Below are 13,362 nucleotides of genomic sequence, written 5' to 3'. Positions count from 1 at the left end.
GGACTACGACAAGCCCAGAAGAGCACAGCACAGTACGGCTTACGAATCAAGTCAGTATTGCATCACAAACCACAATGCATGTGTCTGTCTGAGAAAACGGGGTTTATGTAGGCACGTGAAAAGTGGGTCTCTTGCTCAAAACCCAGCAAATCCTGTTTAGAAAAGTTCATATACTGAAACGATAAGGCAACATACTTCTGGATTTGTCTCTAAATCCCCACGGAGATGTAATTCCCTCACTGCCATCTGAAATCGTACAGCTTGAGGCACTTTTTCATGTAAAGCCAAGAAAGCTCAACTCAGAAGGCAAAGATCCTTCTTAAGGGAACGGATCATCTGTAATTACAAGACACCTTCCCGCCCCACTGAAACATAGCAGCAGAGTTAAAAAGCAGTTTTTAAATTCCAAGTGGAGACATTCAAAGTTTGAAAACTACAGGACATTCCTGTGCTTCCTAGCACAAAATAATCAACTTTTTCCCACTTCTCTGCAAACCTTGACCCCAGTGCTTCGTATTTTTCACGCTACAGCACAGAAAGCCAGTACCCACAGTTGCACAAGGACTTCCACTGCCAGTGTGCAAAGCATTGAGGAGTCTGGGCTCAGTCTTGGCACTACAGGAGTGATCCACCTCAAATGCACTGCACAGCCCTGCATCTGGGGGTATCAACAGGTCAAATAGTTAATCACTGCTTTTCCTCCCAGTAACAATAAAAAGAGAAAAAACCCAAAAATCTCCTTACTTCCACGGCTCTTCTTTACAGGCTAGAGGTTTATGGAAGTGATGACCCATTTCACACAACATACAAGACACCTTCTGAACAATTTCAGAGCTGTCCAAAAACCCCCAGATCTTATACAACAATCAGTCCAAAGAAAGTACAGAGGTCTCTGTGCTACCGGACACATGCAGGAACACTTGTGTTTGCTGGACACCTTTGTAAAGGGAAAAAGCATTACACCAGCGTACCAGACCCTTGCCCAAAAGACTTTTCAAACCACCTGTTTGTTGACGCAGTCACCGCACTTCAACCCTTCCACCCCATGACAACATCCTCTCAGGGGGCAGGACTTGGCCTGCTCTTGATCACAGAATCAGTCAGCAGAGTTCATATTGAACCAAGCTAAAAACCGGGCCCAGTCTCTACGTTCACAGGTTGGGATACACGGCTCCTATCACAGGGCACACCACAGCGGTCCCACCTGAGTTACGTATCTGAAGTTGCATTTCCCATGGGTCAAATATTCGTTTTCAGAATCTGCCTTGAAACTGAGGGCGCATGGTCAGTGAGAAGAAGAGAGTTCCTTGCCTCCTGTGCAGTCAGGTCACGTTCCCCTGCTAAAAGCAGCCTACTCAGGCTACTACATTTGTGTACAATCTGTTAAAAGAATAAAACCAAGTCTGAAGGTTATTCCCACTTGCTTCCTTAAACATCCTACCATTTGCAGCATCCAGCCCGCAGAAGACTACTTCTGACACAGCAACTTCTCCAAGCAACCTGCTATAAAAAGCAGGTCAACAGAATCACCAACAGCCAAGTCTGTACCCTCGGGAGACACTTCAAAGCGCTTTGGAGGATCGCACTGGATCTGCGTGCTTTAGACCCCACTGCATGGATTTACTGTTTTACTGGCAAAGGTTTTATGTACCACATGTGAACATCTTCAAAACACCTACTGTAATGATCTCATGCGTAAACAGACACAATGATCCTCTAATATCACACATGAAGAACTCAATGGATGCTCCTACCAAGGCAGTGGCTCCCTTCTGTAGCCACAGAACAAGCAAAAGGATGGATCAGAACGACATTATCAAGCTCTGAAGCAAAATTTCTGTCTTCCTTTAGCTGTAATTTAGAGCTTCATTGAGTGCTGAAGAGTGTCAGCCTGACAGCTCTGAAGCATGAAGCGCTTGATCCTCTGTGCCAGAACCACACCGGCACTGGCCACACAACCTGCCTGCATACTCACAGGGTCAGGGGTCAGGGGTCTGCGTCCGGGTCTTTACTGCCCTGCCACCACAACACAGAAGTGAGGACAGTAAAATGGAGATAGAAGTGTTCTTTCTCCACATAGTTGATGCTGGCAGCTTCTTGCCTCCAGCATTCCTGCACCTCAGGAGCTTGGGAAATGACAAACAAATGTGAAACCTCCTGAAAATAATTTGCCTGACACCACCACAGCGTAGCACTTCCGTATGCCCACACCACACTTCTGGCTCCCAGCTGCCCTCCTGCGCTTCCCTTTAGCTACCTGGGAGGCACCTTTTCCATCTCCTCAGATCTGGCCAGATGAAGAACACCCAACTCATGGCTCTAACATTCTTCCCCTTCCTCTCAACATCTTCCTGGTGGTCTCCAGCTTTCTGCCCTCCAGATTAGGGGTCTATCATAACAGGTCAAGGATAGCACTGTTGGTTTTTTTTTTTTTTTTTTTTTTTTATGTAAGGAAGCCAAATACTTAAAACTCCTTATTAAAATATAAAAATTAATAGGACGGGAAAAGCCAAGATGAGAGCCAAGTGGAAGTTTCATTTGGTGCTCAAACCACCTGAATACTTATGCTGCAGCTGCAGCCGAGAGCTGGCCCTTAGATGGCTGATCAGGATAAAGCCCCAAATCCTGCCACTAAGGTTTCAAATTACAAAATAACATCATCTAAGGGAAGGCAAAATGGATAAACACAAACATCGCCGTATGTTTACAGGGCCTTCACAGCACAATGGTTCTCTTACGGCACCGAGAACTTAGCAGTAGGAAGAATTACAAAGGTCAAGTGCTATTTATAAGCAGTGTACCCTTAAATCAACACTAGTGACAAAAGAGCCAAGCACTTGACTTGCAGAACGGCAGATGATTCGTGACTTTCTCCACAGCTTCTACTACTGATGAAGCTTACAACCACCTCACCATTTGGGAAGGACATCCGTTGCTAGTGTTGCTCTGGGTGGAAACTCAGCAGGTTGGCATGTTCATTCCTTCAGAGCCAGAAGGAATTTGTCATTACAGGAATTCTCATGCCACTGAACTGGCAGCAAGGTACACAAGCCTCTTAATCCCTTTTTATACTTCCACACTTGTGCCATAAAACCATTCTCCACTCTCCATCTCACCACCTCTCCAAGCAGAAAAGTCCCATCTGCCACACATGTGTCACAAACTACACAGGATATGACACAGGTTTCAAATACATCAGAAAGTATCAAATCAGAAACTTTAAAACATAAAAGAAAATTAAAAAAAGGTGGCAGTGGGAAATTATTTTCTACCTTGACTGTTAGGTTCACAAGCTGCTAGTAGTTAACATTAATGGCTCACTATTTTACGGTCATGATGGCAACAGTTCTGCAATGTGTGGATACCAGCGAGACAATTCCTGCCTTGCACCAGTTCAGGTGCTCCACCTATACCTCTTCACAGTTTTGAATTTTTTTTAATTATTTTTTTTAAAATGCTTATCAGGGTAGGATCTGCCTACCAAGACCATATTTTAAGTGAAATTACATTATGCTCCTCTTGATTTAAATACAGCAAGATAGCTCCACTGCTACATTCAGCCACCAGAACGTAAACACCTCCAGCTTCATAGACACCCATACATTATTTTTGTAAGGAACAAATGACTAAGCATGGAACACCACTATGAAAAAGCAAAAGAATGCATACAATCAGCATTTCCCTATTTGGACCAAAAAAAAGAAATCTCTAACAGCAGATAAGTCTAAATTAAAAATCAGCCGCATCCAGATCCCAAATAGGGGAGGGGTTATTGTATGCCACAGACCTGGACTTGACTGTTGAAGGAAATCACGCACTAAGGAAAATTTGAGGGGGTTCTGCAGAAGTTTAACTAGAGCCTTGGCAACTTCACTTGGGACATGAAAGGTACGTGCGCTATAGTATCACCCACAATAAAGGAAACTAGTCTCGCAGTTTGAGTTCAACACCACATCCGCAAACAAAATGAGGCTGCTACATTTGAGGAACACTGATGGAAACCTCACCTGCCATCCCAAAGTTATGCTACGGCATTTCTTCCCTTTTTGCCACTTTCCTCAGCCTTGGTACATCTTTTGCAGAATCTGAAGCAAGGGCTTCTTCCTGTTTCTAACAGTGAATGTCTGGGTTTCACACGTTGGTTTCTTGTGTGGCACCAATAAGACCCAACACTTGCCTTCATAAATGCATCTGTACACTAGGGAAGAAAAGGAAAATTACCAGTCTCGACATTGTACTGCCCACAGGGCAACAGAGTGCCCCACTCGTAAGCGGATTTAAGACAGTAAATAACCCTCAAATATCTTGATAAACAAGCACAGTTTAATCATGTCCTTTTAAACTGACCACTGACACAATCTAACAAGAAGACACATTAAGGGAAGCAGAGTTGTAGTTAAAAAAGTGGGGGCTTCTCTTTCCTCTCCTGAGGGTTTACCACCCAGAGCAGGCTCAAGTTCTGAACCTGCAAACTGCTCCCCCATGCTTCTATGCTCGCTCTGGGAAAGACAGACGGCTGTTTGAATTCTTTTGCAGGTACAGTCTTTCTTTACTTTTGAGTTGGAATGAAATGAAAAGCTGCCATCAGTCCCACTTATGGCACAGGGACACACCCATGTTCCATGCACATACCTGCACAGAAAACACATGCAGAGGGAAACCATCCCTTGGGTCTCAAATACAGAAACAGCACTGAAAACCTTGACTTCTGAGAGTCCCTGCAGCGTTCTCCCATGTCAATACACAGCATGTTTGTGGCAGGATCACCACTGCAAGTGCGTCACTTGCTTTCATTTCCATCTTCGTCTCTCACCTGGCACTTGCCACCTCCAGACTGCAGCATGCATAAAAGCAATTCTGTTTACTAGAAGCACAGCACCGTGCGAACCTTCTGCATGAAGCCCGGTATTTAAAGAAATTGCTATAAAGAATAAAAATCTGCCGGCACCCACTGACCCACATATACACTGTGTTTTCTGAACAGGGGACAGTATATGAAACCTGCAAACTAAGGACTGCAAGACCTTGCTCCTTGCCCCTCTTCTTTTGTCCTCAGGCTGGTGCAGGAGCTCCTTTCACCAGAGCAGGCACACCACAGACACAGCCTCACCGAGGGGAAGGGTGGGAGAGGGGATAAGAGCAGAGGGAGAAAGGAAAGACCCACAGAAGCAGCTTTGCCGCCCACTGCCAAAGTCACAGCCTGCTCATCCTGGTCCCTCACCCTGTCTGTGCTGGTCTGTGCCTCTGCCCCCCTTCCCGCCCCTCTGCTCCTCTCCCTGTCCCTCTCTCCTGCTGCTGACCCTGCATTCCCTCCGGCACACCCCTGCCCCTCTGTCCTCTGTCCCGCTCCAACCCTCTGCCTGCTCCTCACCAGTCCCTGTCCTTTCTCCACCCCTGCCCAGCCCCTCCCGCTCCCCCTGCCCCTCTGGATGCCTCCTGTCCCTCCCTGACCACCCCTCTGCCTTGACCCACCTCTCCCTGTTGCTCGGTGCCTCTCTCCCCCTCGTCCCTGCCCCACGGGGGCTCCAGGGCCTGGGCCTGTGCTCAAGCAGCCCTGGGCTGTGGCTGTGGGGCCTGCAGGGCCAGGGCTGGGGGCTGGTGTCCCCACAGGGCCCGACTTCAGGGCAGGGGCACCCTGGGGCCTGCTGGGAGAAGCTGTGCCCCGGGGCATGCTGGGAGCTGTAGGCCTGGGGCTATCCCACAGCCAGGTTGTTCCCAGGGCATGCTGGGAGCTGTAGGCCCTGGGCTTCTGGCATCCATGTTGTTCCCAGGGCATGCTGGGAGCTGTAGGCCCGGGGCCGCCCCATGGCCACGTTGTTCCCGGGGCATGCTGGGAGCTGCTGTTGCCCACCCTCAGCCTCCTGCAGCCATGTTGGTCTGGGCAGGCACAGCCTGTGCTGGGGCTGTGTCCCAGCTGAGGGGGGCCTGTGGCCGGCCGTGGGGCAAGGGAGGCCCTTAGGCCCAGCGCAGGGATGTCTGCTGCCTGCTGGCTGCCTGGGGGTGCGGTGAGGAGGCTCCAACCCCCCGGTGTGCCGGGCTCCCGGGGCAGCTGGAGTCAGGCCCAGCCGGGGCAGCCCTGGGGGTGAGCCGAGAGCTAAGGAGGGAAAGAGGTGCCGGCAGGTGCCCTGGGCACAGGCACCAGGCACCCCAACTCGCAGAGCCCCCCGCAGCTGCCCTGGCATTTGTAGTTCCTGCAGGAATAGGGCTAGCGTGTTTTGCTGCTGACTCTGACAGGGCTCTGGCTACACCTGTCCTGCTGAGGGACTGGCAATATGCAGCTGCCTGGGAGAGTCACCAGCCGGAGTATGAGCGCTCAAGCCTTGTTTCCCTTGCTGGAAAACACTTCATTTTTAAATACAGCCTCTCAGTGGTGAGATCCAGGCAGTCGGGATTGCTTCCTGTAGGGAGCAGCCTGGTGACTCGAGGCTGCTGCCTTCAGTGGGAGAGCTGGACGCTTCTCCTCACTGATGGGATGAAGTTATAAAGAATCACTAGGAGAGGCTGCAACTAAAGCAATGATTAACTCGACCTATTGAATAAGCTCAGTAAGGGGTGGCAAGCTTACAGAGGCACCTGGGCTATACCAATAGACGAGGGAAGTGGGGGGTAACGGTGTGTTGCCATCAAAACCATATAGCACAGAGAATAAATGACGTTCTAGAACAACAAGTAGAGTGCAGGTGCCCCAGGAAAGTTCAGCTGAAGTTCACCAAGTTGTAACCACCAACAATCTCTAAAGACCCCAAGAAAGGCCCCCAGGATCAAAGTGACTTACCCAAGTGCCTTAGGCATATGTAAATAATTTTGTAGTACAAAGTACATCTTCCCATCTGAACATGCTCAGAAAGGACCCTGAGGAGCTGGATATCAAACAGGGGAGCGTGTTGATGGGTCGTAGTTTGGTTTTTTTCCTTCCCACACAAAATTCCATTTTGTTTTGTGGGTAAGCAAAACTGCATATTGCAATGTGTTTCCTTGACTGGTAGTTTTTTCATAACAGGTGGGATCTGCAGGTTTAAACCCTGGTGCCTGAAAACCCCAACAAGGACACATGCTTGGAATAGGGTTCACAAGTCTAGGGTATGCCATGCTCCATTGTTCTATTCCACGATTCACAACAAATGGTTCACAAACAATTCCTGAGGGGAGTGTTTTGATGGAGTGGGGGATTTATTCCCATGTTTCAACTCTATTATCTAGATTGGACAAAAATGTTTAAGGCACCAAGGCCATACCCCATTTGTTAGCCGTTTGAATATGCCAACCTGGGGATAACATGCCTTTCTATTTGTGGTGTATGGATTCACCGTGGGCTCTCAATACATACTGGATCCCCCCTTTGCAAGGGGCACAGATCCCCCTGCCCAGCAGGCAGCTCATTGAGGAGCCCAGCAGGACCTTCCTTGCCAAGCTGCTTTCCAGCAAGGTGGCCCCCGCCTGTGCAAGGGCCAGGGCTTGTTCATCCCCAGGGGCCAGAGTCAGCACTTGTTGGACCTGATGAGGTTCATGCTGGCCCCTTTCTCTAGCCCAGCCTGGTCCGCACATTCTAGCACACCCACTGTGGTACCAGACACCACCACCTCCCATTTTGTGGGTGCCAGCAGTACCCACATCCCCACTGGGTTCAGGCATCGAGGGTGACACAGCCCCAGCTGCGAGATGGATGGATGAGCCCCAGCACCAGGACAGAGGAAAGATTTAACATTTCAGATGGGGGTGCACCCCGGAGGGTTCCCAGCCCTGCACCCTGCAAGCTGCTCACTGGCAGGGGAACCCACTGCTCTTCTGGGAGCAGCGCTGCCACCATGGGGGCTTGCAGAAACGGACACAGTGGTGCCGGCAGTGGCATCTCCACCAAGCCTTTGGGCAGCCCCACAGGTGGGAGCAGCCCTCCTGCAGGCACAATCCTGCCCAGCAGGGTCCTGAGGCTGCCTGCCCACGTGCCCTGCCCATGGGGACATGGTGCTGGGGCCTGGGGTCTGCTGGGGTGCTGCTGCCTGGCCCCACGTGGATGGTGCTGCCCAGGCCCATGGAGCTGATTCTGTCTGGTGTCATGGGGCTCCTCTTCCTCATCCCCATTGGGCTCCCTCTGCCCACCTGCACAGGGCTACTTCTGCTTGGCCCCGTGTCCTCCCCTTGGTCTTTGTCCCCATCTGCCATCTTCTCCATGTGCGCATCTGCCCCAGCAGCTCTACTCGAAGGCCCTGGAAAAACCCTCTGGGTTCCAGCAGCCCTGGATAGACCTGATCCTCTTTCCTGCTGCTCGTCTTCCCTGGCAGCGGGGGAGGGAGAGAACTGCGGGGTGGTGGTGAGCGTGGTGTGCATCCCACTACAGACCGCCTCTTGCCACTTGGCCATCATTACTTGCAGAAACTTTTGGTACTGCCTGGTCATTATGAGGGTGTCCTGGACGATATGGATGAGCTCCTCGGTGAGGTTCTGTGTGACCGTGGCAATGCTGAGGGGCTGCTGGGGGTGGCTAAAAATCAATGGGGCTCTACACACTGTCCCCTGCCATCCAATGGGGAATTCCTCATGCTTTGGCATCCCTGCCACCCACGAGGAATTCCTCCTCTGGCAGCTCCAGGGAGAGGCCCTGGCCAAGGGCAATTCCCAGCTTCCCCACTGGCACCCAGGTTGCCCTGATGGACCAGGAAGGTGCAGAGCCGGGCAATGCCACTGGCTCTGCCATCACACCAGGCCAGTGGTGTGGGACACAGTAGAGGGAGCCCGGGGTAGAAGAGCCGCTGCATGACAGCGACAGCAGCGGGGCCTGTGCAGACTGGTGCTCCCTTGGCAGAACGTCTGCGCTCGCCCTGCGGTAGAGGACGGGGAAGAGAGAGAAGGCTGTTGCCCTGCAGTGCTCATGCACATGTGCAAGCCCACGTGTGCAGGTCCAACTTCCGTTAGTGAGGGACTGGCAGGTTTCTTGGACAGGCACTGGGAAGGCAGTCAGGTGTCGGGTGGCCTGAGGGTCCTGACCTCTTCTTCCTCAGCCAAAGTGCCGCGAGTCCCAGAATCACACAATGGTCGTTGTTGGAGGGAACCTCTGGAGATTATGCAGTCCAGCGCCCTGCCAAAGCAGGCTGTGCTAGAGCAGGTTGCACAACATCCTGTGCAGGTGGTGCTGGAATGTTTCCAGAGGCCTCTCTGGGCAGCCGGTGCCAGTGATCTTAAGCTGGAGTGCTGTGCAAGGGTCCCGGTGCTGGTGGGGGGCAGTGCCTGGACTAGCTGCAAGATCAAGGCACTGCAAAGGGGCAAGGAGATGATGAGCACAACAAGCCCATGCCACGCTCCCTGCCTCCCCACGTGACAGTGCCTGTGCCCAGGTCCCTGGTGGCTGCGGAGGCCACCTGGCACTGGGCACCCTTTCCCCTGCCTACCCGGAGGCTGCCTTAGGCTCTCTCTAGTCCACTCAGGCCCCCTTCTGAGGCCTTCCTTGCACCCCAGACCCCTCTGCAGAGCCTCAAGCCCTCAAGAAAAGCCCACCGGACTGGGGGGCCCGGTCCCCTAGTCTCGACCATTCCACTCGAGTCCCCGCCGCACCCCTCCATAGGTGTCTGGTATGCCCCAGGCCTCCGGTTGCTCCTCTAGCGTGGCCGATACTACAGCCAGGAGGCAGCCGGGGAGCAGCAGCAGCAGCAGCCTCTTTGCTCCCACTCAAAGCTCATGGCGCTCCCTGCAGCCACTGCAGCCGTAGGCTTGGGCTTGGAAACATGGTGCAGCTGTGAAAGCAGAGCAGGCTGGGGAAGCCCAGGAACTCCGTGGCATGAGCAAAGGCCCCAGCTCGTGGATTTCCCCTGAAGCCCAGCTGGCCCTGAGAGGCCACTTTCAAGCTGGCTTGCGCCTCGTACAGAAGCCCACAGGGATGCCAGCAGGAGCCAGCCCAAGGCATTCTCTGCTTCCAACTGCCACCCCCAAGGCCCTGAGCCCTCCTATGACGTGCCTGCCTTCCTTCCACTGTTCCCTCCTGCTTCTCTCGGAGCAGGCAGAGCTTCAGCCCTTTGCGGTGACCCTTTGTGCCCGACTTGGCAGCCTGCCTCCTTCGGCAGGTGCCGGCTCTGGAAGCCCTTGCCTCACACAGGAGACTGCAGTGCACTGGCGCATGGTTAGCCATGCCAAGGGAAACACTTTATTGCAAGAAGGCAGCCTGCTGAGTTCTGCCGTTGTGAGCAGCGCGGGCAAGGCAGAGCAGGCCTTTGTCACTGAGGCTGCCTTTCATCAGCAGGAATTGCCCCAGCAGGAAACGGTTGTCGTGCGCTGCAGCCTGCCCTGGATGCTCCTCATGGTGCTGCTCCAAGCTATTTTGCCCTTAGGTACTGCAGGAGCTCCTGCAGCCGGGTAAAGAAGTCCAGCAGCTTCTGGACTGGAAACGGGCAGGGTGGAAACCGGCTCGATTCTGTTGGCCTTGGCCTTGGCCATGGCCTTGGCCTCTGAACGGGGGTGTAGGTGAAGACTGGCTGTGGCCTTGCAGTAGTGGTTACTGCTGGGCGCAGGCCCATCTGCACCAGGATCCAGTCGTAGAAGTGCTGGGTGGAGGTGTAGACTCCGGGCTTCCTTGCTCTCGCACAGCCCGTCCCCCAGCTGGTCACGCCAACAAGCCAGAAGTAGTCGGCGCTCTTGTCTTGGCACACGAGAGGCCCACCGCTGTCCCCCTGCAGCACAGGAGAGAGGATGGAGGGGTTGTTGGGTGGCCACCGTCAGCCCGGTGGCTGGCTCCTTCTCTCTCACGGCACCTGCCAGAGCTGCATTCAGTGGCCAGCCAAGCTCTGCAGAAGCTTGCCTGGCAGGGGGCGGTGGGCCTGTAAGGCAGGGCTCGCTCCCACCGCTCTTCACGGTGGTGGTGAAGGTGTGTCAGACGGCTGGGATGGTGGAGCTGTGGGCTGCCAAGGGCACCGGGTGGGCCTTCTGGGCAGCGTGCCAGGCCTCTGGGACAAGGCGGGCAGGCCCTGGGCAAGGGCCTGCCCATGGGGAAGGGCGGGTAAGGCCCTCAGCGGTGGGGACCCAGCCATGGGAGTGTGAGTGGCCAGCAAAAGGCCGCGATGGCGCACGTTTGGGCGGTTGTGGCGGGGCTGCCTGTGCTGCCAGGGCTTGGCTTGTAGCACGCTCCTACCTGGCAGGTGTCGATGCCGCCCTGCGGATAGCCGGCACAGATGTTGTGGGTGTGGATGGCCCCCCTGTACCAGCCGCTGCTGTTACAGACCCTGGCATCAATGAGGTGGACCTGGGCCTCCTGCAGCGCGTATGCCGATCCTCCAGCTGTGAAGAGCACAGAAAGGAATGAACACCCAGCAGCTCATTGCCAGTTCTCCTCCCCCGTCTGGCTGAAGCCCTCCCCCGGGGCCCGGCTTTGCATGCCGACAGGCGCTGGACCGCTCTTGCCTTTCTGCCTTGCTCTGGGTCAATGGCTCGGGCCCCTCTCTGGAAGAGAGAGGCATACGCCCCCACAGCCTGACTCTGGCTTTCGCCTCTGCCATCAGGAAGCGCATCCTGCTTCCCCAAGCTGGCCAAGCTTGCACTGGCACCGCCGCTGCGTTTGGGCCACTCACCTCTTGCTTTCCTGGCACCCCAGCCACTGATGTAGCAGGCTGTCAGCTCTGAGACTCTCAGCGAGGCGTCGGGCACACAGGCAAGCTGTACGTAGCTGTTGCACTGGACAGGCTGGTCCAGCTCCAGCAAGGCAATGTCATTCCGCTGCGTGACGTTCCAGTAGTGCTGGTGAACCAGCAGCCGCCTGACGGCGCGCACCTGAGCCTCAGGGCCCAGCTGAGTCAGCTGGGTGACACCGAGCACCACGCGCAAGACGGTGATGTCCCTGGAAGGCAGATGGAGAGAGGGCTCAGAGGGAGCGCAGCCACGTGCCGCAGCAGCCCGGCACTTGCCCTGCCTTCTGCTCGACGAGGGAGAGAGGCAAGCAGCGCTAGGGAGGCTGCGACTGCCCTCGCGTGCCTTGGGCTCAAGCAGTGTCGAGCGGGAGGCTGCTGGGAAGCAGTGGCACGAGCCCAGCCTTCTCCTGAGCAGCCTCTCGGCGGGGCTCCGGAGTGCCCAGGCACTGGGCGTGCTGCAGGGCAACGGGACGGCAGTAGCACGTGCCGCTGCGCTCAGGGCACCTGCTAGTGTTGTGGGGCTAGCCCCGACCCCTGGTCCTCCTTACCTGACCTCGATGAAGCAGTGGGCTGCGGTGAGGACCCACTGTGGGCTGATGAGGGAGCCCCCGCAGATGTGCACCGTGCCTCCTTCCACGAGAGCCTGGATGCTGACGATCCAGGGCCAGGCCCCTGGCAGGGCATCTGTGCCACCCACGACGCGCGACATGCCGTAGTGAAAAGCCATGGGACGAAGCCCGCAGCTCCCTCTGTAACCAGAAACTCCTTACTGTGCTGCTGGATGGCTTGCGCCGTTGCGGCTGAAGGCCAGCCGTCTTCCCTCCCCACAAGGCATGGCCAGAAGGGCCGAGGAAACCCGTGGGGCCAAAACCCGCTCCCCTCGCCCCGCTTTCTGCTTCAGCCCGCAGACGAGTTGTGCCGGCGGCCTGGCTGCTGCCAAGGCACTGAGCCTCCCACATGGCTTTCAGGAACCTGGGGGGTGGCCACGGGGGACAAGCAGGCCCCCTCCAGTGAAGCCCACAAGGCTTGCCCAAGCTCCCTCCCAGAGCCTCGGGCCACTTACCCACAGCTGTCCCATGTGCCGTGCACAGGACAGCACACGGCCAGCAGGACAAGGAGGAGACGCAGAAAATCCATCGCTGCCAGCGACATGTGGCAGCTGCAAGGACGAGGGCTTGTCGCCACCAGTACGGCTGCCGACGGACTGCCCGCAGGATTCCCGTTGCCCGGGGTTCCCTTGGACGTGGGACTGATGTCACAGACGGGGTTCCCTTGGACGTAGGACTGATGTCACAGAGTGCCTGGTTCCGGGTGCTGTGTATTACTATGAGTCAGTAACAAAGTAAATAGAATAGGAAATTCCATCTCTCATTGGATATTTAATTATGCAAGATACTGTACCTGTTCTCCAGATTTATGAAATCAAGTTGTCAAGGATGGCATTCAACCCCTTTAGAGTCAGAAATATTTGTGTTGCAGGAATCACGATGCTTTGCTGAAGCAATCTAAATTGCTTAAACCCAAATCCAAACATAAAATGTTTGAAAGAAAAAATTTTTACATCTGCTTCTTAGCACCTGACCTTCAAGATAACATATGGGTAAAAACCAGCATGACGCAAATGAATAAAGCCACACAGGAAAAACAGCTGACATGAAACGAGCCATGAAAAGGCAACCTTTCCTTTCTGTGTTTGTAAAATTGTAATGTACTGGTCCATTATGGGGCTACACTCCACATTACTGTGGAATACAGA

The 13,362-nt window shown here is 54.3% G+C and overlaps 1 protein-coding gene and 1 long non-coding RNA gene across 2 annotated transcripts; both read right to left on the bottom strand.

The window, feature by feature from the left end:
- Window positions 1-1,265: 1,265 nt before the first annotated feature.
- Window positions 1,266-4,900, bottom strand: LOC121081053. Its single transcript, XR_005825571.1, has 3 exons — window positions 4,814-4,900; window positions 4,008-4,198; window positions 1,266-1,380 (listed from the first exon to the last, which is right to left on the bottom strand). It is a non-coding gene; the product is annotated as an uncharacterized LOC121081053 (long non-coding RNA).
- Window positions 4,901-10,271: 5,371 nt separating this feature from the next.
- Window positions 10,272-12,852, bottom strand: LOC121081051 (acrosin-like). Its single transcript, XM_040579693.1, has 5 exons — window positions 12,670-12,852; window positions 12,155-12,355; window positions 11,550-11,815; window positions 11,114-11,259; window positions 10,272-10,655 (listed from the first exon to the last, which is right to left on the bottom strand). Exons 1-5 carry the CDS (start codon window positions 12,756-12,758, stop codon window positions 10,302-10,304), a joined length of 1,056 nt encoding a protein of 351 aa, XP_040435627.1. The 5' UTR covers window positions 12,759-12,852; the 3' UTR covers window positions 10,272-10,301.
- Window positions 12,853-13,362: the final 510 nt, after the last annotated feature.

The sequence above is a fragment of the Falco naumanni genome, chromosome Z, assembly GCF_017639655.2.
Source record: "Falco naumanni isolate bFalNau1 chromosome Z, bFalNau1.pat, whole genome shotgun sequence".
In the NCBI taxonomy this organism is placed as follows: domain Eukaryota; kingdom Metazoa; phylum Chordata; class Aves; order Falconiformes; family Falconidae; genus Falco; species Falco naumanni.
Note: the sequence above shows the minus strand (reverse complement) of the source record. Positions and strands in the feature narration are given on the sequence as shown.